The 25,194-nt window shown below is 40.9% G+C and overlaps 2 protein-coding genes across 5 annotated transcripts in view; both read left to right on the top strand.

Annotated features, from left to right (window-relative positions):
- mast1b (microtubule associated serine/threonine kinase 1b) overlaps positions 1-20,501 on the top strand; it is an 87,792-nt gene extending 67,291 nt beyond the window's left edge. The window contains exons 17-27 of the mRNA XM_009299113.5: positions 125-226; positions 1,939-2,061; positions 2,143-2,252; positions 4,138-4,292; positions 5,571-5,815; positions 8,254-8,460; positions 8,638-8,867; positions 8,952-9,074; positions 9,973-10,109; positions 14,110-14,297; positions 14,781-20,501. Coding sequence (XP_009297388.1) covers positions 125-226; positions 1,939-2,061; positions 2,143-2,252; positions 4,138-4,292; positions 5,571-5,815; positions 8,254-8,460; positions 8,638-8,867; positions 8,952-9,074; positions 9,973-10,109; positions 14,110-14,297; positions 14,781-16,291 — 3,131 coding nt within the window. The 3' untranslated portion in view covers positions 16,292-20,501. The remainder of the gene's footprint in view (positions 1-124; positions 227-1,938; positions 2,062-2,142; positions 2,253-4,137; positions 4,293-5,570; positions 5,816-8,253; positions 8,461-8,637; positions 8,868-8,951; positions 9,075-9,972; positions 10,110-14,109; positions 14,298-14,780) is intronic.
- A 1,541-nt stretch (positions 20,502-22,042) lies between these two features.
- atg4db (autophagy related 4D, cysteine peptidase b) overlaps positions 22,043-25,194 on the top strand; it is a 47,596-nt gene continuing 44,444 nt past the window's right edge. For all 4 annotated transcript variants that reach the window (XM_073944043.1, XM_073944045.1, XM_073944044.1 and 1 more), the window contains exon 1: positions 22,043-22,176. The gene's annotated coding sequence lies outside the window, so the exon portion shown is untranslated. The remainder of the gene's footprint in view (positions 22,177-25,194) is intronic.

The raw sequence follows: 25,194 nt of genomic DNA, 5'->3' as shown, positions 1-25,194 counted from the left end.
AATGACTATAAAAACAAAATGAAGTTCAAACATCATCTAACACCTTTATGCAGAAATGCACGTATACAGTACCGTATATTTGAATCGAGGCATCTATACTTCATCTACTGTGTGTGTTTTGTAGATGATATTGTGTGGCCCGAGGATGATGACGCACTTCCTCCGGACGCACAGCACCTGATCTCATCTTTACTTCAGACCAGCCCACTGCTCAGACTGGGCACAGGTGACCACAGACACACACACACACACACACACACACAACTGCAAACACAACATCCTAAAAACTGCTCCAAACACCTCAGCAACCACATAGCAACATTCAAAAGTGTTCCAAACACCTAAGCAACCGTGTAGCAACATTCTAAAGTGTTTCAAACACCTCAGCAACCACATAGCAACATTCTAAAATGTTCCAAACACCTCAACAACCAGATAGCAACATTCTAGTGTTCCAAACACCTAAGCAACATTTTAAGTGTTCCAAACACCTCAGCAACCACATTGCAACATTCTAAAGTGTTCCAAACACATCAGCAACTGCATGACAACATTCAAAAGTGTTTAAAACACCTCAGCAACCACCATAGCAACGTTCTAAACAGTGTTCCAAACACATCAGAAACTGCATGACAACATTCAAAAGTGTTTAAAACACCTCAGCAACCACATAGCAACGTTCTAAAAGTGTTACAAACACCTAAGCAACCGTGTAGCAACATTCTAAAATGTTCCAAACACTTTAGCGACATTCTAAGTGTTCCAAACACTTCAGCCACCACATAGCAACATTCTAAAATGTTCCAAACACCTCAACAACCACATAGCAACATTCTAAAGTGTTCCAAACACCTAAGCGACATTTTAAGTGTTTCAAACACTTTAGCAACCACCATAGCAACATTCTAAAGTGTTCCAAACACCTAAGATACATTTTAAGTGTTTCAAACACTTTAGCAACCACCATAGCAACATTCTAAAGTGTTCCAAACACCTAAGCGACATTTTAAGTGTTTCAAACACTTTAGCAACCACCATAGCAACATTCTAAAGTGTTCCAAACACCTCAGCAACCACATTGCAACATTCTAAAGTGTTCCAAACACATCAGCAACTGCATGACAACATTCAAAAGTGTTTAAAACACCTCAGCAACCACATAGCAACGTTCTAAAAGTGTTACAAACACCTAAGCAACCGTGTAGCAACATTCTAAAATGTTTCAAACACCTCAGCAACCACATAGCAACTTCTAAAAGTGTTACAAACACATTAGCAACTGCATAGCAGCATTCTAAAGTGTTCCAAACACCTCAGCAACCACATTGCAACATTCTAAAGTGTTCCAAACACCTTAGCGACATTCTAAGTGTTTCAAACACTTTAGCAACCACCATAGCAACGTTCTAAAGTGTTCCAAACACCTTAGCAACATTCAGAGTTCCAAACCCTTTAGCAATCGCATAGCAACATTCTAAAAAGTATTCCAAACACCTCAACAACTGCATGGCAACGTTCTAAATTTGTGCTCCAAACAACCCAGCAACCATTTAGCAATGTTCTTAAGTTTTTCAAATACCCTGCAGCCACAGATCAACATTTTAAAAACTGTTCTGAATTGCCCAAACATTGTCAAAATGCTTTTAACTGATGCGCAAAAATGTATACAAAATAAATAAAATAACAAAAGATATTGGAATTGTTGTTTAATGAACTTTAATTTTCAACTTGAATTGTGTCATTGAAGTCATCTGGTGTAATTTATTCATGTTGTCGTAGACATTGCAGAAAAACAAATCATCTCAATGTCCCCTTTTTTTTGTCAGGTCTACTCTAAACACCTTTAAAAACCAGCCAACAACAAAATATCTTCTAACAAGTACACAGTGAGCTCTAAAACACCTGAACAATCAGTTTCAATTGTGTGTTTGTGCATAGGCGGAGCATTTGAGGTGAAGCAGCATCCGTTCTTCGGCGATCTGGACTGGGGCAGTTTACTCCGCCAGAAAGCTGAGTTCATCCCAAACCTGGAGTCTGAAGAAGACACCAGCTACTTTGACAGTGAGTGACGCAGGGACTGTGTGTGTGTTTGTGTTGTTGTCTGTTAGAGTGTGTATTAGCGAGTAACTCTGTCTGTTTCAGCACGATCAGAGCGATATCATCACGTTCACTCGTACGATGAGGACGACACTAATGATGACGAGCCTGTGGAGATTCACCGCTTCTCCTCCTGCTCGCCACGATTCAGCAAGGTCAGTTTCTGATAAACACTTATGTTGTGGGATTGCTGAATGCTTGATTCTGATTGGCCGATGGATATGATTTTTAGGTAAGCACACAGTTAAAGTAGTTCCTGCAGGTTTCGAGCGCATTACAGCTCCATATCACTACGCTGAATGAGTTATTTCCAAGTGTGCCGCAAGCCTGTGTTTGAGTGAAGGTCTCGGCCGTTAGATCGCCCCCTGGGGGCTGGCTGCAGTACAAGTCATAAAGCCCGCCTCCTCTGTGTTAATGAAGGAGACTTGAGCCCAAATAAAAAAATTAATTACACTTGCAATAAACTGTCCCGAAAGATGGTTCTGGTCGATTAAGGCACTGATTATTGTGCTGAAATAGGTGCAGATCCTCATTTTTGTAAACAGTTTGTTTTTAGCAGTAATTTAATGCTGGGCGTGTCATCGTGATTGACAGCTGTGATTGACAGTTTCTCAAAGCAGCGCGTCTGAGCTTCGGCAGGAGACTGAAATGTTATTATTCGATTTCTGTGTTATTTTACCATGACAAAATGAGTTCAGCAGTAAACTACAGTTTCTGACATACATGATCCTGGTGGAACACTGTTTATTCGCTAAGGTCAGGGCTTTTTTCGGGCTTTATTAGTTTGCTGATACACGCCTAAACACCCAGATAGCAAAATACACTCGGGCCAGTTCCGGCTAGATTCTCGCCTGCCGGAGACTTACCCCTCAGAGCTCAGACTGACTAATGTTACCTCTGCTGGACCTACTCCGGATGCCTGGACTCACTGCCCGATTCCAGCCCGAGTCAATCGAGCCAGATGCGGCGGCCGAGCGAGCCGGCGTTGCCGCATGCAAGCCGGAATCAGCCCGTGACGCCGCGAGTAGGATATGTGCGCTGCTGCCCGGAGCTGTCGCGATTGAATATATAAAACCTTCATATTTGTTACTGTTATTACATCCATCTGTGTTGATATGACAGCAAACGCATGCTGAGAAGTTCGGGGGCGTGGTTGATTTTACATAAAGCGTTTGGCTCCTCCTCTGGCTCCATCAGACAATCCTTCTGCGCATGTCAAGGCTCCAATTTCAGCAGTCTTTTGCGACAGTTTGTGCCCGTCAAGCAGGCGTTTTGCCCTCAAGGCGTTCAATGGGAAAAGGGGCTGTCGCGTCGTCCATATTTTTTACAGTCATTGGTTATTTCACATAAACAACAGTCACCTTACTAGTACCGGGTTGGACCCCCTTTTGCCTTCAGAACTGCCTTAATCCTGGCATAGATTCAACAAGAAAATACTAGAAATATTCCTTAGAGATTTTGCTCCATATTGACATGATAGCATCACATTTATATATATGTATATATACATACATACATCCATGCATGCATATATATATATATATATATATATATATATATATATATATATATATATATTTATTTATATGTATATATGTGATGCTATCATGTCAATATGGAGCAAAATCTCTGAGGAATATTTTATATAAATATTAGCTAATTAGCAATACAAATTCAACATAGATCCATATTCAGTCAATATTCTGTTAATTTCTGTGTAAAATAAAAACTAATGATATTTATAATAACTTATATATACCAAATGTATTTTAAGCCACAATAAAAACATGAAAAGGTATGAAAAAAATTATGAAAAATGTAGCGTACGCTGAAAGCATATGCCATTTATAATGCATAAAGTCAGTTTGACAATTATGTCTATTTTAGTGAACTACCCAAAACTAACTACCCGTTCATGTTGTGGTATTTTGATCAAGTAACTATGTTAGTATAACTTAATCGTATCCTTAAGTAAAGTCAGGATACTTCAGGTCATTATTATTATATTCTGGCACTCAAGTAAATGTGTTTGGATCGCAGGTGTACAGCAGCATGGAGCATCTGTCCCAGCTGGAGCACAAACCTGTGGTGACCCGCCGAGAGCCCAAACCTCACAGAGAAGACCGGGCCAAGAGAGAGAGCATGGGCAGCCTGACCCTCCGAGACAAGACCTGGAGAACCGGATCCCCAGAGATGTAAGACAACGACAAAACAACCTCACCGAATAACCCAACAACATGTTAGCAAACTGATAGTAGCATTGTTTAGTATAGTACTTGAGAACACCCAAAACACACACATTTAAAAGATCACTTTGGGTTCTTTTGGAAATAGTATAATTTTACAGCTCCCTTAGAGTTAAGCAAAATGATAGATTAAATAGTTTTTATGTGTTTTTAGCTTAGCTTAGCATAAATCATTGATTTGGATTAGACCATTAGCATCTCAGAAATGACCAGAGTATTGATAATTTTCCTATTTACAGCTTGACTACTTTAGTTACATGGTGTACTAAGACTATGCCTGCAGCAGGCGCGGTGATATTAGACAGCACCTGAATGTAGTCAACAAAGCTCAAAGAGAGTAAAGTATAACAAAATGGGAGTATAGTTCCTAGCCATATCAGAAACGTTTTATTTTCCTTCTATTTCAGCTGTCTCTTTTTATTTTACTTTACATTTTTCCACTTTTTAAACCAATCAGACGATCTCCAGGTCTGGCGGGAGCACTTTTAGCTTAGCTTAGCATAAATCATTGAATCAGATTAGACCATTAGCATCTCAATCAAAGAGTTTCGATAATTTTTTCTATTTAAAGCTTGAGTTGCATTGTGTGCTAAGATCAACAGAAAAGAAAAAGTTGCTATTTTTAGTCAATATGACTAGGAACTCTCATTCTGGTGTAATAATCAAGGAGCTTTGACTATTTTCAGGCGCTGTCTACTATTATTGCACCTGCTGCAGTCATAGTCTCAGGGTGCTTTCACATCTGTAGTTTGCTTCATTTGGTCCAGACTAAGGGCAATAAATGATACATTGTTGCATTTTCTGGCGTCTTTGGGTTGTTTTCACACCACACTGCTGGCTTTGGTCCGAAGCAGTTGAAAAGAACCAAAATGCTGTCATGTGACAAAATCCACATCTCTCATTGGCCAGATGTTGTTGAACATAGTTCCTAAACTGCTTATTGATTGGCATTTTCCCCGCACGTGAATTCTGACCAATGAACTCAATACTCTTTGGTCATTTCTGAAATGCTAATGGTCTAATCCGAGTCAGTGATTTATGCTAAGCTAAAAACATTTAAAAACCATTTAATTTACCGTTTTGTAAGTGTACAACCACTCTGGAGTAGATTTTATAACGGCATGACAATTCAATGGAAGTGTTTGAGCTGAAAGTCCCTGTGCATATACTCCATTATTGACTGACACTGATTACACCTCTGCTGCTCTTCCTTGTGTTTCTCTATAGGAAGCGTCTGTCGTGTTCGGAGTCGTCCTTCACCGAATCAGACTCCAGTCCTCCCGGAGCTCGCCGCCGTTTCTCAGCGCTGATGGACACACACCGCTTCGCTTCTCCACTGGAGGGAGACAGTGACACACACACACGCCAGCCGCCCGTCAAAACCAGAGGGACGTCACTAGAGGGCGCCAGTGTTCCCGTCAGTTCCGGACTGTTTGAGTCCAGCTCTGCCGTGTCAGTGGGACATCCTGGAGGTCATTCAGTTTACATAATACAACATTGCGTTGTTGTTTGAGGGATTCGATTTAATAATTTATTTGTTTATCTTTTCATATAATTACTTTTATTAGTAGTATTTACCTTTATTTTAACCGTTATTATTATTTATTTTTATTTACTATTATTATACTTTGCTTGGTCTGGTTTAATCATGTGATCTGCTTATTTATCATATGAGCAGGGCCGGTGCGTCCATAGAGGCGACCTAGGCGGCCGCCTAGGGCAGCAGTATAGAGAGGGCGGCGTCTGCTACACCTCCCTTACCACCTGCGTCCTCAGTTATGTCCGCGACACCTCCCCCGCGTCCTCAGATATATTCGCGCATAGACGATAGAATAGAGAGGGCGACGTCAGCGTCACCTCCATCAGCACCCGCGTGACCTCAGTTATATCCGCGCATAGGGCGGCAGAATTGAGGTCCGCGACACCCGCGTGTCCTCAGTTATATCCGCGCATAGGGCGGCAAGATAAAGAGCGCTGTGTCCGCCACACCTCACTCTCTCAGCACCCGCGCGTCTTCAGTTATATCCGCGCATAGGGCGGCAAGATAAAGATCGATGTGTCCGCGACACCTCACTCTCTCAGCACCCGCGCGTCCTCAGTTATATCCACGCATAGGGCGGCAGAATAAAGAGCGCAGTGTCCGCGACACCTTCCTCCCTCAGCACCCGCGCATCCTCAGTTATATCCGCACATAGGGCGGCAGAATAAAGAGCGCAGTGTCCGCGACACCTCCCTCCCTCAGCACCCGCGCATCCTCAGTTATATCCGCACATAGGGCGGCAGAATAAAGAGCGCTGTGTCCGCGACACCTTCCTCCCTCAGCACCCGCGCATCCTCAGTTATATCCGCACATAGGGCGGCAGAATAAAGAGCGCTGTGTCCGCGACACCTCCCTCTCTCAGCACCCGCGCATCCTCAGTTATATCCGCACATAGGGCGGCAGAATAAAGAGCGCTGTGTCCGCGACACCTTCCTCTCTCAGCACCCGCGCATCCTCAGTTATATCCACGCATAGGGCGGCAGAATAAAGAGCGCAGTGTCCGTGACACCTCCCTCTCTCAGCACCCGCGCATCCTCAGTTATATCCGCACATAGGGCGGCAGAATAAAGAGCGCAGTGTCCGTGACACCTCCCTCCCTCAGCACCCGCGCGTCCTCAGTTATATCCGCACATAGGGCGGCAGGATAAAGAGCGCAGTGTCCGCGACACCTCCCTCTCTCAGCACCCGCGCGTCCTCAGTTATATCCGCGCATAGGGCGGCAGAATAAAGAGCGCAGTGTCCGCGACACCTCCCTCCCTCAGCACCCGCGCGTCCTCAGTTATATCCACGCATAGGGCGGCAGAATAAAGAGTGCAGTGTCCGCGACACCTCCCTCTCTCAGCACCCGCGCGTCCTCAGTTATATCCGCGCATAGGGCGGCAGGATAAAGAGCGCAGTGTCCGCGACACCTCCCTCTCTCAGCACCCGCGCGTCCTCAGTTATATCCACGCATAGGGCGGCAGAATAAAGAGCGCAGTGTCCGCGACACCTCCCTCTCTCAGCACCCGCGCGTCCTCAGTTATATCCGCGCATAGGGCGGCAGGATAAAGAGCGCAGTGTCCGCGACACCTCCCTCTCTCAGCACCCGCGCGTCCTCAGTTATATCCACGCATAGGGCGGCAGAATAAAGAGCGCAGTGTCCGCGACACCTCCCTCTCTCAGCACCCGCGCGTCCTCAGTTATATCCACGCATAGGGCGGCAGAATAAAGAGCGCAGTGTCCGCGACACCTCCCTCTCTCAGCACCCGCGCGTCCTCAGTTATATCCGCGCATAGGGCGGCAGGATAAAGAGCGCAGTGTCCGCGACACCTCCCTCTCTCAGCACCCGCGCGTCCTCAGTTATATCCACGCATAGGGCGGCAGAATAAAGAGCGCAGTGTCCGCGACACCTCCCTCTCTCAGCACCCGCGCGTCCTCAGTTATATCCGCGCATAGGGCGGCAGGATAAAGAGCGCAGTGTCCGCGACACCTCCCTCTCTCAGCACCCGCGCGTCCTCAGTTATATCCGCGCATAGAGCGCCGGAAAAGAGGTCCGCGACACCTCACTTCATTTTCATAACCGGTCACTTTCGTTTTCACATTGGGGTTGAGGGCGGCGTGATCGTCCTCTGCCTAGAGCGGCAGTTCAGCTTGCTCCAGCCCTGCATATGACCTACAGTTAATATGGCTGCCAGTTTCTTCGCTTGTCAACATTGCTAGCATGGCATTGACCGTGGTCAACGTGTGACCGAAACATTTACCTTTTTTTTTTTTTTAGTAAATTGCTTGTCATTTCATCTCGCTTGTTGATTTTCGGAAGTTTTTCAGCTCACTTTTTCCCCAGAGGAGTCGAAACTCCCATTAATCTCGTGTGATCTTTCTGCTTCTCAGACAAGCTTCTGCGTCCCGCTGAAGGTCCATCAGCTCCTCTGCACATGCCGGAGCCCTTCAGTGCACGAGTAGGAAGTGACCTCGTCTTACGAAGAGCACGACATCATCAGATACCGAGCGACAGTGAGAAACGAACCGCCACTCGCTCCGGCACAAAAGTCATCAAGTCGGCCTCCGCCACGGCGCTGTCTGTCATTATACCTGCAGGTGAGACTTTAGATTCTACTTTATAACCATTACAAATATCAACAAACAGTAACATTAAATTAAATTAATTAATAGTGACACAGTAAAGTGGACACTGGACACCTTAAAATAAAATCTAACTCTTGTTTTTGGCCTGTAAGCTTTCGTAATATTACTGTTTCTTCATTTTGTCGTTAGTTGAGCAGCATGGTACGTCTCCGCTGGCCAGTCCCATGTCTCCTCGATCCGTCTCATCCAATCCCTCGTCTCGTGACTCATCTCCGAGTCGTGATTATTCGCCTACGGTCAATGTCCTGCGCTCACCGATCACCATCCATCGCTCTGGGAAGAAGTACGGCTTCACTCTGCGAGCCATCAGAGTCTACATGGGCGACAGTCACGTGTATAGCGTACATCACATGGTCTGGGTACGAACGCATTCTGAAATACTAGTTTCACGTTTTCTTATTCGTATATTGCGCTGCATGTAATTGACATTTCTCCAATCACAGCATGTAGAATGTGGTGGGCCGGCCCAGGAGGCGGGGCTTTGTGCTGGTGACCTCATCACACATGTGAATGGAGAGCCTGTGCACGGATTGGTGCACACAGAGGTGGTGGAGCTCATTCTGAAGGTACGGCGTTCACAAACACACCTGTTGCTCGATGTTATTGATATTACACGATCTCATTGTAAGCAGACTTACAAGTCCGGATAAAAGAAGTACTTCTAATCATCAGAGAGTTGCGGTTATTATTTAAGGTCTGGTGAAATGTGCAATTTTTTATTCAATGTTTGACATAATCCCAACTGAAAAATGAAGAGAGGGCGGGACATAGAGTAGCCCCTCCCCTTTTACAAAAACAGCCAATAGTGTTTAGTTTTTCTCACAGCTCTGCCAGAGTGGTTGAGCTCAAGTGCATCAAATGAAGAGCCAATGAGAAGAAGGGGGCGGGGCATGTCAGAAACTGGAGAGCATTTGATTGGTCAGAAGATTTGATGAGAAATTAAAGTAGGAGGTGACGTGCAAAAAAATTGTTGATCCATTTAGGTAGAACTGACAAACTACAAGCTTTCTAAACACTAATTTTATCACGGTTTTGGAGCGCACTAGCTTATAGAAATCCTTAAAACTAACAACTAAAAAAAAATATTTTAAATTCAAGAGACCTTTAATAAAATGCATGTTTTTAGGACTGTTTTTAATTTGTGATATCTTTTTTATTCTTACTGTTTTTTTTGTTCTACTGTGCTTAGAAAAGCGCGTTATAAATAAAATGTATTATTATTATTATTATTGTCATCATCATCATCATTATTTCTTTTTCTCTGAGCATATGGAGAGGAAGAGAGTGTGTCCTACAGGTGGTTTGTCAAGTCCACTCACCTGTGTGGAGCACACTCAGAATTGAACAATGTTTTTTAAATAGCATAGGGTGCTTATTAGAAGTTGTCTGGTGCATATGGAGAGGAAAAGAGTGTGTGACCTATTTCAATGCTGTCGTTGACCATTCATTGCTTTGGATTTTCAGAGTGGCAGCAAAGTAACAGTGACGACTACTCCGTTCGAAAACACCTCCATAAAGATTGGTCCCGCCAGGAAGCTGAGCTACAAAGCCAAGATGGCCAGACGCAACAAGAAATCAGCAGCAAAAGATGGACAAGAGAGGTCAGAAACTGGGAATGCCTTTACATCATGGGTCAAACTCAGCTCCTGGAGGGCCGCAGATCCGCACAGTTTTGCTCCAACCCTAATCAAACACAGCTGATCCAAATAATCAAGGTGTCTTGAACACCTTCATTAGTTGCATCAGCTGTGCCCTTCCAGCGGCAACCCATCACTGGGAAACACCCATACACTCTCATTCACAGACACATACACTATGGACAACTTAGCTTACCTATAGCGCATATCTTTGGATTTGTGGGGGAAACCGGAGCACATGCAAACTCCACACAGAAATGCCAACTGACCCAGCCAAGGCTCTAACCAGCGACCTTCTTGCTTTGAGGCGATTGTGCTACCCACTGCCCCACCGTGACGCCCTATAGAGAATATGGGTCAGTGACAAAACAGGTTTGGCAAGATGGGAAATTTAAAAATCTTTTACAAAGTTGATTTAAAAGCATCCGTCAGATATTTTAAAATGTACAGATTGTATTCATGTTGATTTTATGTAATTAAAAATAACATTTACACCATTTTTTACAGACATTAAGACTGAATGCAACTGAAAATGTCAAATGGTGTAACTGCCAAAAATTGTGAAATATTAAATAATTTACTCCTCCTAGATGATATGCAAGTGTACACACTGAAATAAATACTTCATTTTAAAATACCACAATAACATTTATTGTATTCGCATTATCTCTAAATGTACATTTTAATGAGTTTTTGCAATATTCGGCCAGACACATGCTAAAAACACTTCTGGTTTCTAAATAATCTTTGACAAATTATGTAAAAAATGTTAAAAACTATTTTATTACACAAAACTAAGTGTTTTAATTTTAATTTCACATTATTTCCATGTACATAATTATATTTTTATGTAAAATACTGGTTACACCAATTGACAAAAACCAGTTACACCACCTGACAGTGTTGCTTCTACAGCCAAAGATTTTGAAATAGACAATTAAAATCAATTCAAATTAAGAATGAAAGTCAACAATTTCAGTGGGATTGTCATTGACAAATGTGTTTAGAACAATGAAACCAGGTTGCTGAACTTTAATACACCAAGTAATAACATCCTTTACATTAAATGTGTGGCCCTCATCAATAGAATATTAACAAACTAAAGAAACATGTTTAACATTTAACACCTTTTCCATCACTGTTTCTTTTCAGTTGGCTTAATTAAAATAAAAATAAGTAGATGATATTAGAAAAAAATCCACTATTTTACTTTTAAGCTATTTAGAAACAATTTGCCAAACACTGTACGTAAATCACTAGTACGTAAGAACTGCTGCTTACTCGTTGTTGCCTTGGTGCTGGGATTAAAGGCCAATTTTTGTAAGCATACACGACTGACTGACAACAAATAATTTCATGAGTGTATCCACAACTTATCCACAAACTATTTATTTTATACAGTTAACTTCAGAATTATGCAGAATTATTATTAGTCCCCCTGAGCTATTAGCTCCCCTGTTATTTTTTCCCCAATTTCGGTTTAACAGAGAGAAGGTTTTTTCAACACATTTTCAACACATAATAGTTTTAATAACTCATCTCTAATAACTGATTTATTTTCTCTTTGCCATGATGACAGTAAATAATATTAGACTAGATATTCTTCAAGACACTTCTATACAGCTTAAAGTAGCATTTAAAGGCTTAATTAGGTTAACTAGGCAGGTTAGAGTAATTAGATAAGTTATTGTATATCCATGGTTTGTTCTGTAGACTATCGCGGGGAAAAAGCTTAAAAGGGCCAATAATTTTTACCTCAAAATGGCTTTTAAAAATTGCTTTTATTCTAGCCTAAATAAAACAAATAAGACTTTCTCCAGAAGAAAATTTTTTATCAGACATGCTGTAAAAAAACCCAAACAAAACTGATTTCAACTGCAATTCATTTGTTTAGCAACTTCTGACTTGTTCTTCACAACTTTTCATCATTAAAGTTCCTCCGAGTCACCTCCAGTTGTTAATAATAATAGTACAACAGCAAGCGCATCAAGTATGAAAACCTCCAAAACTTAAGGCTGTGTGCACTCAGTCTATAGAGGCTTGTCAACCTTGTTTCATTTCCCATGTTAATTTTTTCTTTTATTTAAAAAAGAAATTCCCAAGTTCTCTTTAACAGAGAGAATATTATTGTCAACACATTTCTAAACAAAATAGTTTAAATGACTAAATTCTGATAACTGATTTCTTCCGTAATCTTTGCCATGATGACAGCACATAATATTTGACTAGATAATTTGTAAGACATTAGTATTCAGCCTAAAGTGACATTTAAAAATATAATTAGGTTAATTAGGCAAGTAAGATCTATTGGCCAAGTCATTGGGTAACTGTGGTTTGTTCTGTATTTAAGAAGGCTAACAATATTGACCTTAAAAACTGCTTAAACATTTTAAAAACTGCTTTTATTCTATCCAAACTAAAAGAAATAAGACTTTCTCAAGAAGAAAAAAAATACTTACAACATTTCAAAGGAGGGTGATACAGTGGCTAATGGTTAGCACAGTTGTCTCACAGCAAGAAGGTTGCTGGTTTGAGTCCAAGATGGACCAGGATGGCTTACTGTGTGGAGTTGACATGGGTTTCCTCTGGGAGCTCCAGTTTCCCCCACAGTCCAAAGACTTGCGGTATAGGTGAATTAGAAAAACTAAATTGACTGTAGTGTATGAATGTGTGTGTGAATGAGAGAGTGTGTACATTATATTGTGTGAATATAAACATGGATTAACATAAACAAAAAAAAAACATTCATGTTGTGCAGTAAAATAATTTTATCCTATGTTTACAGAGCTTTAATAGTAAGGTTGTGGATTAAGCACCTATTTCTCAAACAAAAATAAATAAATAATCTACACTATGAACACAAATAGTAGTTTAATTTATGTCGCATTTTTGATCAGCATCATGAACTAATGATATTTGACTAAATTGACCCCTGACAGAAAGACTCCTGCTATACGAGTCAAATGGTGTAACCAGTTACACCCCTTGACATTTCAATTTAAAATGAAATTTGACAGGCATTATCAATAACATCTATGTAAGCACATGGGCTTGGTGGGAATATTTCAAATTTAACTTTTAAATATAATACTTATTTTTATAATTATGAACAATTATCAGTGCATTTCTGGGGTCTTACCATTTGACATGCATATCTAAGAATAGCTGACCATACCTTAAAAAGGTCAAAGTATCTCACATTTTAAAAAGAGTTACTAACCTTTGCATGCAGCAATTAGTCTTATCAAGAGTTCTTCTCTGTGATTCAATTTCCTGTCTAACTGTCTTGTGCACAATATTAACAAAATGGCTCAATAAATGGTGGTTACACCATCTTGACATTTCAGAAATTTGAGGTGACAGAAAAAATTCCCCAAATGAATTATAATATTTAAAACAATTGTGCTATATTTACCTTTATTTACTATTAAATATGTCTAATGTAAAATTATGCCAGACTAGCCGATACAATGTTTCATTGAGGCTTTCACTTTTTTTAAACAAGGTAAACTATTTGGTACCAATTTTTTTTGGTTACACCACATTGACATTCTTGCAATAATCCCCTAAAAATTTTCTTAAAATGGATTAAAACCAAAAAATTAAACTTGGTCCTCAAAATAGAGAATGTATGCAAGTAATTTGCTTATTTATTTTGAAACTGTAACCTACTTGAATTTATTTAAAAGACATGGACACAAAAAAATGAGCGTCACGTCATTGACCCATATGCTGTTGGTTATAAACCTGTCCTTGATGTGTTTGACTGTAAAATCGCATCTGTATGTACTTAGGGGTCAGATTTTCCCATTAATAAAACCAATATTATTTTTGCTTATAATTATTTAATTTCAGTTTTTGTGAATTTTTTTATTTATTGTGAATCTTTATTTAACGAATAGTTTTAGTCTTAGTGTTTGTTTATTTAAATAACCTTTATTGTTCTCTCTCTGTCTGTCCGCAGTAAGAAACGCAGCTCTCTCTTTCGTAAGATCACTAAGCAGTCAAACCTTCTTCACACCAGTCGTAGTCTGTCTTCTCTGAATCGCTCGCTGTCGTCTGGAGACAGTCTGCCTGGATCTCCCACACATAACCTGTCTGCCCGCTCTCCGACACAGACGTACCGCTCTCCGCCAGACTCCACCTACCTCGGTCAGAGCTCCTCCCACTCTCACACACTTTATGTATCATATGTTAATGACTTGCATGTACCTGTATATACGCCAGGATATCCTGAAAATGATGTGTCTCGTGTAGAATTCAAAGTTTGTCAATGTCTTGCTTGTTGCTGGAAGCGTCTGTTTTTACATAGATGCACTGTAACGAGTATGATTTGGGCCTTTGAGTTTCTGTGTGGTAAAAATTACTTTCTAAAGAACAAAAGAGAAACTTTTGCCTTTTAATACTACATTTTAATCAAAGTTTGACGCCTCACAGTATGACCTTGAGTGATATTTGACCTACTGAAGATGACATTTATATTAAATATGATTCTTCTTTCCTTTCCATCTGACTTGCGCTGAACTGAACTTAATTAGCCTTTGATATTTGGCTTCAGTCTGTATTTGCGTGATCCTTGTGTGCCCTTTTCCTGTTTCTTTGAGGTTCTGACTTGCTCTATTTTTATCCACTTAGGCACGTCATCCCAGAGCAGCTCTCCCGCATCCAGCACACCAAACTCGCCTGCTACATCTCAGCACATGCGTCCAAGCTCTCTTTATGGCCTCTCACCCAAACTCCACCGCCAGTATCGTTCTGCACGCTGCAAATCTGCCGGGAATATTCCTCTGTCCCCATTGGCTCACACACCATCCCCGACTTCGTCCTCTCCACCACCCATAGCGGGACACATCGTTGGCAGCTCCAACACCACCCAGGCCTTCCCTGCAAAGCTTCACGCCTCCCCTCCAATAACACGTCCACGACCTAAAAGTGCAGAACCACCCCGTTCCCCTCTTCTCCAAAGGGTGCAGTCCGCCGAGAAGCTCGGTCCACCTTCTCCGCCATCCTCGTCATCTTCTGATAGGAAGGGAGGGCTTGGCATTAGAAAGCATGGTTTGGATGTTGTGCATGCCGAATACCGCCGGGAGTCCTTCCACTGCGAGCATGCCCTCCAGAGCTTGATGGAGATAGAAGGAGAAAACACGCCCAGTGCTCTACCCTCTCCACCTGATCAAACGCCAACGCACATGCCCATCAAGCACACGTTGAGTCCAGCAAGGCAACTCGGGAGGCAAGACTCAATCATGGATAGAGAGTTTGAAGGGAAATCGAAGCAGGCTGACTCAAGCGAAGCAATTTTGAAGACTGCATCAAAAACTGAACCAGTAGCAATCATTGTAGATCTTAAATCAACCCCGTTGGGTGAAACAACCCAGAGGGATAAAGTAGCCTCTAAGTTTGAGTCTTCCCAAGTTTCAGTTGCCTCAATGGGGAAGGTTGTAGCCAAGGATGTGGGAAAGATTGAATCTTCTAGTACTTTGGTAACTGGCCCCAAGATCCCAGATTGGACGCCAATTGTCCAGAGCTCTGGAGTACAGGAACTCAAACCTCATCAAACCGAGAGTCCTAAAGGGCTGGAGAATGGCAAAGACATTGGAAAGATCCCAGTGAAAGAGAAAACCCAATTGACAAAGACTCCAGAGGCAAGCAAGTCAAGTAAAGGACCTTTAAATGTTGAGGGGACTGGATCTGGTTCTATTGGTACACCTAAAGTCTCAGAAGCAGTTCCAAGCCAGTCTAAGAGCATTCAGGAACGGGCTCAAACTCCATCAGGGTCAACTCGAGGCCCTCAGGAGGAAAGATGTCGCCTCGAAGCAGTCGAAGTCTCTCCTCCCTCTCCATCTCCAATTGCTAGGTCACCTTGCACAAGCAAGTCAAGGGCCATTTCTCCTGGTGACCGGTCCAGTTTTGTGACCCAGCTGACCAGTGTGGCTAAAACTGTGCTTGGGCCAATGAAATTGGGCTCCCAGGATGGGGGGAAGGCCAAAGACAGCTCCAAGACAAATGAGGACAAACGAGCCGCCACATTGGGAAAGTCCGAGGCCTCATCTGGGGGTCGCCGAGGATTGACGGGAACTTGGCCTGGCCCTGGATCATCATCAAAGCCTGAAAAGGCATCAAAGAGCTCTTCCAAGCATTCATAATATTCTCACTGAAATATACTATTGGGAACTTTGAATGGCATGCATTGCCAGTAGTTGTCCAAATGCAGACCAAGTTCAAAAGACTCTACAGCCATCAAACCAAGATATCTACGAGAAAAAAAAATCGTAAACAAGAAAAGGTGCTTCAAAATGATCGTTGTCAAACATGTTTGTTTGTGCATATGCCATAAATATATATGCACCATCATATGTGGATGTAGACACAAAAAAACAGTATAGCTCCGTCCGAAATCGCATACTTCCCTACTATATAATATGTCAAAAATAGTGCCCAAGCCGAGTAGCATGTCTGAATTTATAGTATTGGAAAAACAATACGTGAGATGTACCTGGATGACCTAGTACTTTTGGTGAGATTATGAAGTGTGCTTCCAATGGACACTTAACTTTCCCTTGAGGCTATGCGAGAGAATTTATGAATGGGAGGGAAGCGACGCAACTGACATTAATAGGTCATGTGATAATGATACGATGCAGTACGTCTGAATTCCATTCATACTACTCACATTCATACTGTATTGAACACACTTTTCTTAGAGTTGTGAAGCTCAAATTCAAATGTATCACCTACACTAGTACTATGCGATTTCGGATGCAGCTCATGTCTTTAGATGCATGTTATATGTATATTGTGAATAGAAGAGTCAAAAAATAAGATATGAAAAATGAAGACCTAATGCTAGTGAACACTGCACATCCAATCATTCCTGCCCGCTCTATAGAGGGCATGACCTGTCAGCCATCACCATATCAATCAATCGATTTGTCAGATTTAGATGTGAGAAGTAGTTAAACTGTTTACCTAGTGACCGACACGATAGATCCAAACAGTCTCATTCCAGTACCTCAGCTATACTGTTAAACTGCCAACAGTAGCACGATACTAGAAACGATGGAATGTTTGGGAGTGTTTAACTAGCGGAAATGGGAAATAATTGTTGCACAAGGATAAAACCATGTGTATATATGCTCGTTTATCCTGTCTTAATTACATTTGCACTGGAAACGCCCAGCAAAAGTCAACATGAAGTGTACATTTTTTACTTTTTTTAATGTGCGCACTTCCACAATTCATCAGTGCAAAGCTTTTACAGATAGCACCACCTTGGCCATGCAAATTGTTTACCCAAAAGACCTCAATCAGGGTAGCTAGCACCATTAGTCCTAAAGGGCTGGAGAATGGCAAAGACATTGGAAAGACCCCAGTGAAAGAGAAAATCCAATTGACAAAGACTCCAGAGGCAAGCAAGTCAAGTAAAGGACCTTTAAATGTTGAAGGGACTAGATCTGGTTCTATTGGTACACCTAAAATCTCTGAAGCTGTTCCAAGCCAGTCCAAAAGCATTCAAGAATGGGCTCAAACTCCATCAGGGTCAACGAGGCCCTAAAGAGGAAAGTTGTCGCCTCGAAGCAGTCGAAGGCTTTCCAGCCTCTCCATCTTCAACTGCTAGTTCACCTTGTACAAGCAAATCATGCGCCATTTCTCCTGGCGACAGGTCCAGCTTTGTGACCCAGCTGACCAGTGTGGTTAAAACTGTGCTTGGGCCAATGAAATTGGGCTCCCAGGATGGGGGGAAGGCCAAGGACAGCTCTAAGACAAATGAGGACAAACGAGCCACCACATTGGGAAAGTCTGAGGCCTCAATTGGGGGTCGCCGAGGATTGAACTTGGCCTGGCCCTGGATCATCATCAAAGCCTAAGAAAGGCATCAAAGAACTTTCCAAGCATTCATAATATTCTCAATCCACACAATTCATCAGTGCAAAGCTTTTTCAGATAGCACCACTTTGGCCGTGCAAATTATTTAACTTAAAGACCTCAATCAGGGTAGCTAGCACCATTAGTCCTAAAGGAATGGAGAATAGCAAAGACATTGGAAAGAGCCCAGTGAAAGAGAAAACCTAATTGACAAAGACTCCAGAGGCAAGCAAGTCAAGTAAAGGACCTTTAAATGTTGAGGGGACTTGATCTGGTATTAATGTTACACCTAAAATCTCAGAAGCAGTTCCAAGGCAATCTAAAAGCATTTAAGACTGGGCTCAAACTCCATCAGGGTCTACTCCAGGCCCTCAAGAGGAAAGATGTCGCCTCAGTCAAAGACTCTCCAGCCTCTCCATCTCCAACTGCTAGGTCACCTTGCACAAGCAAATCATGCGCCATTTCTCCTGGTGACCGGAGCAGCTTTGTGACCCAGCTGACCAGTGTGGCTAAAACTGTGCTTGGGCCAATGAAATTGGGCTTCCATGATGGCGGGAAGGCCAAGGACAGCTCCAAGACAAATGAGGACAAACAAGCTGCCACATTGGGAAAGTCTGAGGGTTCATCTGGTGGTCACCAAGTATTGACGGGAACTTGGCCTGGCCCTGGATCATCATCAAAGCCTGAAAAGAGCTCTTCCAAGCATTCATAATATTCTCACTCCACACAATTCATCAATGCAAAGCTTTTTCAGATAGCACCACCTTGGCTGTGCAATTTAACCAAAAGACCTCAATCAGGGTAGCTAGCACCATTAGTCCTAAAGGGCTGGAGAATGGCAAAGACATTGGAGAGACCACAGTGAAAGAGAAAACCCAATTGACAGACTCCAAAGCATTCAAGAACGGGCTTAAACTCCATCAGGGTCAACTCGAGGCCCTCAAAAGGAAAGATGTCGCCTCGAAGCAGTCGGAAGACTCTCCATCTCCAACTGCTAGGTCACCCTGCACAAGTCAGCAGTGCAAAGCTTTTTCAGATAGCACCACCTTGGCCGTGCAAATTATTTAACCAAAAGACCTTAACCAAGGTAGCTAGCACCATATTTAATTTTAAACTGAAATTAAAACAAGGTTGTGAGAGGATTGCACTCTGCAAAGTAGCAAGATTTCCAAACAGAAGCGTGAGCATTATGGAAGTAAAACATGTCACAGACTTGTTGACTTTTAAATATCTGGGAAGAAGTACGGAGAGTTAATATAGTTTAAAAACTTGAGAGTGAAGGACAAACCTCAAGAATTGTCATTGTTATGAAATTATATTGAGAATATCAGATGAACTCTACGAAGAAAATATGTCACTATGATGATGTCATCCTGGTAGATTATATTATAGGCCAGTAAATGCACTGTGGGTTATACACTTGAATTCTTACTAATCTGACGAAGCCTGAATTATTCTTTAGTATATGCAGAAGAGTTTGTGAAGTGCGAGGTGGTTCGTGTGTAGACGTGTTTCATTTGAATCCATTCAGGGCTTTTAATTCACTTTTTGCTACATGGTGATCTTTACGTCAAGCTTTTATAGGAATTTATTACGCCGTAAGTTGACATGTAAACGTCCGTGTGGTTTGCGAGAGATGAAACGATGTTATTTGTGAATCTGTTTACACTTTAATTCACACAGTTACTCTCACGTTTGTGCGAACGTCCTTCGGGGACTCTGTGTGTAGTAAATCTAGCGATGTTTTAGGAGTGTTTTTGGTGCCACGTTAGCGCAATGATTATCTTCCAAATTAACTGATCGTTTTGCCAATGTAGGAGTTTATACTTTACCCAAATATTTACCTTTAGAGGTGAAAACTGAACTGATCGCAAAAAAGTACAGTGGTTTAAAATGGTTCTAGATGATGCCATCTAGATTTATCATGGTACTTCTCTAAATATACATGAAAGTGGTAGATATTTGTTACTATCTTATATATATCACCATCACTTTACTATTACCACAGTACTTAGGGAAGTTTTTTAACAATATTTGGGTAGGGCGTATATTCCTTTGACATATTTTTTGATCGATTTGTGCTGTAATGTGTGTAGGATAGATTGTGTCAGTTGTGCGTCAATGTGTTTAGATTCTGTAGGCATAGCGTTTGCCTGAGACAGTTACTCGTGCAATGAGTACAAGCAATTGAATGCACTTTATTGATTTTATTGACCTCTGTTTGTGTTTATATAATTTATTTATAACTTGATTTGAATGATTTTTGTCGCCCTGTTTGATTATTACAATGGGAGGTTGTATGTGGCCCTTTGTAACTAAGCTGCTTTGCATAAATCTTCCTCAAACTGTAGGATTTTTTGTACATTGACTTCTTATATCATTGTTTAGTTACAGTTTTTTTATGATTTCTCACCTCAGGCAATGGTATAAACTAATGCAATTTAAAAATAATAATAAAGTGCAGTAATAATAAAGAAGCTGATAACATGTTTTGCTTTGTGTTGTCTGTTCTGTGTGTGTTTGTTCAAATGAGAAAGGATTTGGAAGTAAAAAAGCACATCATTTTTTTTATGTTCAAAGCTGTTTTATACATATGTTTTGGCTCGGATTTGCCAACCAGGACAAATTAATGTTAAGCTACACTCACTGGCCACTTTATTAGGTATACCTGTCTAACTGCTTGTAACACAAATTTCTAATCAGCCAGTCGCTTGGCAGCAACTCAATGCATTTAGGCATGTAGGCATGATCAAGACGATCTGCTGCTGTTCAAATCAAGCATCAGAATGGGGAAGACAGCTGATTTAAGTGACTTTAAACTTGGCATGGTTGTTGGTGCCAGACGGGCTTGTCCGAGTATTTCAGAAACTGCTGATCTACTGGGATTTTCACTGGGATGGTCGGGTCAGAATTTGGCATAAACCACATCAAAGCAAGGACCCATCCTGCCTTGTATCAATGGTTCAGGCTGGTGGTGGTGGTGTAATGGTGTGGGGGAGATTTTCTTGGCACGCTTTGGGCTCATTAGTACCAATTGAGCATTGTGTCAACGCCACAGCCTACCTGAGTATTGTTGCTGACCATGTTCATCCCTTTATGACCACAGTGTACCCATCTTCTGATGGCTCTTTCCAGCAGGATAACATGCTATGTCAAAAAGCGAGAATCATCTCAGACTGGTTTTTTGAACAGGACAATAAGTTCACTGTACTCAAATGGCCTCCACAGTCACCAGATCCTCAATCCAATAGAGCACCTTTGAAATGTGGTGGAACGGAAGATTGGCTCATGATAGCCGCCAAATCTGCAGTAACTGCGTGATGTTATCATGTCGATATGAAGCAAAATCTCTGAGGAATATTTCCACTACCTTGTTGAATCTACGCCACGAAGGATTAAGGCAATTCTGAAGGCAAAAGGGGGTTCAATCTGGTACTAGTAAGGTGTACCTAATAAAGTGGCCAGTGAGTATCTATAAATTTAGTAGTTTGAATAAGATTTTAGTTTTATATATTTATAAAAATATATATTTATATTAAGTACGACCGTGCTTTTTTTTTAGTCTAATAGTGTATCACAGTAGGTAGCATGTAGTAGTAAATATTGTGAATAAACTATAATGAATACTGTAGTATACTTTAGTTTTTGCTATAGTAAACTGGTCTGATATGTGAATATACACTATATGATTGTAGAAAACATATTGTCAAATTTGTTCATATTACCACAGCGTCTAACTTATAGAAAAACCATAACTGATTAATTCAACAATTTTTACATTGGTATTTTTCAAAAACATTATATTATTTACTAAAATGTACTGATATACTTGTTTTTTGTGTGAGCAGTCCAAATTCTTACCGTTTTTCCGTTACCTCAAACGCGAAATGAAAGCCCAATGGTCATCGAAAACGTCAATTTGGGACGTTCCTAGTCCTGCCTTTCTTGCGTACTAACTCAACTGACCAATCAGAGAGCGTGTAAGAACCGCACAGCCAATCAGAGGAAAGATGCGAGTTTTGATGCCGCGTGAAGGAGGGGAGATCTGACGAGTGATCAGTCAGGCAGTGAAACCGAGTGGCGTCGTAATATGTTTGTATTTTGGAAAGTTTACCGCTGAAATACACCGATATACAATGGCGTGACAGTTGAACCGTCCTTTTAGGTAAGTATTGTATAACTTAATTAAAATATAATCGCCCACTGTCAGAAAGTGCCTTGTTTATTTGTGAACATGTAACTTCACAAGTTGTATGAACGTGATTTCCGCGTGACGGTAAGATAAAATGTTAACGTTAAAGTCACTAACACAGCTGAAATGTAGTGTACGATCTCTACATTTGGACAGGGTGTCTTATTTGTTTATTATTTTATCATATATGACTTAATACCACAGTATGATAATGTGCTACGGCTGTGTTGCTATATAAACACTAGTAAACACTACTCTCACTCCCCATGGTCAGGGTGTCGACGGGTTTTAAAAAGTCTTAAAATGTCTTAAATCTCTAAATCAGATTTTTAGGCATTAAAAGGTCTTAAATTTACTTAAATATTGTGTAGTAGGTCTTAGATCTTTTTTTAACAGGTCTTAATTTTCCTTTGTGAATATCTTCCCAATCTGGCCATTAACACCCATACAATCACCAATTAATCTCAATAAAATGTTAACTTTTTATTTTAAAATCAAAATTTTAACTCTGTTTACCAGAATGATTTGAGCAATTCCTTGCAAATGTCAACCTTGCCATGAAAAAAGAAAGTTTTCACCAAAATAGAGAAACCATTTATACATTTTTAGTGAAAGAAAGTATTTTACACTATAAAAATACTCATAAATGTGTCTGTCAGTGTTTCAAACTATTACATTTAATTGACCAAAAATCACACAAGTGGCTATTTCACAGCTGTCACATCCATAACGGAAAAGTGTCACATCTACGACACTTTTTCCTCATAAATGCAAAAATGTCAAATAAAATAAAATCAATCATTTTGGATCTATTTTGAGCCGATTCATACTATTGATTAGCATTGTTTCTTTTGGGTTGTGCAGTTTAATTTGTAGAATTAAATGATCAGTCACTGCATACTGTCAATTTGCAAACTTTTTTTTTTTGTCATATCCATAATGCATGCTTGTTTTCCTTATTTAAAATAAAAAAAATGTTTACAGATTAATATTTTTCTGGTCCCATAACTCTGTGGTTAGTTGTTTTGGAAAATATAAACAGATGTGTCAAAATGATGTTAACATAAACTTTCTATGTGAATTCATGTTTTGAGTTTTTACTGCAAATGTCACATCCATAACGCTGGAATTGCTCATTTATGTTTTCCTTATGATAACATTTTGTTTAAAAGTTCTCCATGTATTTACTGCTGAGGATTAGACATGGGACGTTAACCGTTTTCAAGGTATACTGCGATTTGGAAAAGTCAAGGTTTTAAAACTGCCAAAATTTTCTGTAATACTGTTCTTTAAGTATGTGTAAGATTATTTTATTTATTAATTTTGTTTTGTTTTTAGCACAACAGTATTTTCAGTAGAAAAGACATCCTAAGATTCAGTTTTAAATTGTAAAGAAATCAGAGTTTTAAAAAAAAAGAAGACCGCAGAAGTCATGTGAATTATGTAGCCTGACTTGTTTACTGTGCCAAAATATCATGAATCTTTCCAAAAATAGAATATCTTGTTTTCAAAGGGAAAAAAGTTTTTTTTTTTTACCCAGTTAGAGCAATAAGCACAATACTGTGATACCGTGATATTTTTATCTAAGGTTGTCATATCATCAGAATCTTGTACTGGCCCATGCGTACTGAGGATCTGACCTGGACAGACTGTTGTGCATACATTTAGTTTATCATAGTTTTTAAAACATTTGTCTTTTATGTTGAAAAAAAGTGTATGTTTACAACTAGAGCTTGCTTGTTTTGACACAATATTTAAAATATTTTGCGAAGAGATATCAAAAATAGTTTTTTATTGTTAAATTATAATTTTATTATTAAATGTCTTAATTTATAATAATTGTTTTGATAGGGCAAATAAAAATTTCCATCAGGGCCATTCAAAAAACTCCTTTGAGTTTAGCCTTGTATGAGTCTAAGGGTGCTTTCACAGCTACACTTTTGTTTCGGAACGTGTCTCGTTTGCCCAGTTAGCGCGGTTCGTTTGGCATATGTGAACAGGGCAATCGCGCTCTGTTCCGCGCCAAAGTAATCACTCCGAGATCGCTTGAATCAGGTGGTCTCGGCTCGATTGAAACGAACCCTGGAGCGGTTCGATTGCAGTGAGAAAGCGATCCGATCCGAGCGCGGTTATATCACAGTGTTTTATGGACATGTAATAGGCTTATGGCTATATGAAGAGAGAATTATGAGTATGGCGGGAAGTTTCGTGAGTCGCCGGAAGCCCGCAAACGAGTGATGATCTCCCGGTCATCTTGCGTCTCCCTCCCGGTCCTCAAATAGGCATCGTCGCGCACCCTTCACCCCTCCCCACTGCGTCTCTCCTCACAGACACGTCACGCGTGCACCCTGTCAATCACCACCAAACCACCACCTCTCCTGACAGCTGAGCGGGACGCTGCAAAATAAACCCTGACACTCTGACCAATGTAAGGAGAGTTTACTCACACGTGACTTGTTTTAGCTTTTTTGGTCCGATTAGAAACTTTGCAGTGTGAAAGCGAACCGCACCAAGAGCAAAGAGCAACAATGTAACAATTGTAATCTCTGTTTCGGAACAACTGAATCGATTCACAGGTGTGAAAGCACCCTAAAATTTAATTCATAATGGTCTTAAAAAGTCTTCCAGTTCAGTCAGTGGTCCAGAGTTCAGTGGCTAATCTGCAGGATTCAGCTGAGGTGACGTGACGGCGACCAGCGAGACCTAGCTGTCACTCAAGTGGCACTCAAGTGACGGATGAAAACGGATGAGTTATAAAAGAATGCACCCCCCTCACAGTTGTCATGAAGGGTAATATTAGCTGTATTAACCAAAATCTTTTTTTGTACCAGGCTGTAAACACCTTTTTTTCTGCTGTAAAGTTGGCCATTCTAATAGTGGGCTCAATTGAAATTTGCTCTATTTTGGAGCCAGGAGCGGCCAGGACTAGCGGAATTTCGGATGAATTGCAGTTTTAGTTACTTCCGTATTGGCTTCCTGAGGGAGAGCGGG

The sequence above is a fragment of the Danio rerio genome, chromosome 3, assembly GCF_049306965.1.
Source record: "Danio rerio strain Tuebingen ecotype United States chromosome 3, GRCz12tu, whole genome shotgun sequence".
NCBI lineage: Eukaryota > Metazoa > Chordata > Actinopteri > Cypriniformes > Danionidae > Danio > Danio rerio.
Note: the sequence above shows the minus strand (reverse complement) of the source record. Positions and strands in the feature narration are given on the sequence as shown.